Source organism: Sinocyclocheilus grahami, unplaced genomic scaffold, assembly GCF_001515645.1.
Source record: "Sinocyclocheilus grahami isolate Dianchi unplaced genomic scaffold, SAMN03320097.WGS_v1.1 scaffold1233.1, whole genome shotgun sequence".
Classification (NCBI taxonomy): Eukaryota; Metazoa; Chordata; class Actinopteri; order Cypriniformes; family Cyprinidae; genus Sinocyclocheilus; species Sinocyclocheilus grahami.
The window spans coordinates 294,848-295,401 of NW_015506412.1; the positions used below are offsets into that span (position 1 = coordinate 294,848).

At 41.7% G+C, this 554-nt stretch overlaps 1 protein-coding gene across 1 annotated transcript; it reads left to right on the forward strand.

Annotated features, from left to right (window-relative positions):
* Positions 1-2: 2 nt before the first annotated feature.
* Positions 3-547, forward strand: LOC107568297 (complement factor B-like; the record flags this gene model as incomplete). The annotated part of the gene is made up of 3 exons (XM_016254229.1): positions 3-168; positions 264-359; positions 462-547. Coding segments are annotated over 3 exons (348 nt in total), but the record flags the coding sequence as incomplete, so codon positions are not given.
* Between the last annotated feature and the right edge of the window lie 7 nt (positions 548-554).

The window sequence follows — 554 nt, forward strand, 5'->3', positions numbered from 1 at the left end:
ACTGTCCTGATCCTGGGGTTCCTGCTGGATGTACAAGAGAAGGCCACAGGTTTAATATAGATGACAAAGTCATGTACCGCTGTGAAAATAAATGGACTCTGATTGGTTCCAAAGAGCGAGTCTGTCAGGAGAATGGCCAGTGGTCAGGAACAGAGCCACAATGTTACGGTAAACCTTTTATCTTCCTTGTTCGAAGTACAATGCACTAACTGCACTTGAAGTACATATTCAGCTTTGCTAATGGTGTTGTTGTGTAAATACAGCTGATTTCACATATGACAGCCCAGAGGAAGCATCAGAGGGTTTCAGCAGTTCTCTAAAGTCAAATCTAGCGGTTTCTCAACAACATGAAGGAACAGGTAGTCTTTTGCAACTCATTCTACCTTCTTCCTGTGCAAGACAGCATTTAGTCTTTGGTTACCACTAAGTTTTTATATAAAACCGGTTCTCTGTGTCTTCAGTTTCAGATCAGTATGGAAAGAAAATACAAGTGACTAAAGGGGGGAAACTCGATATCTACATTGCTCTGGATGTATCTGACAGCATAGACGAAG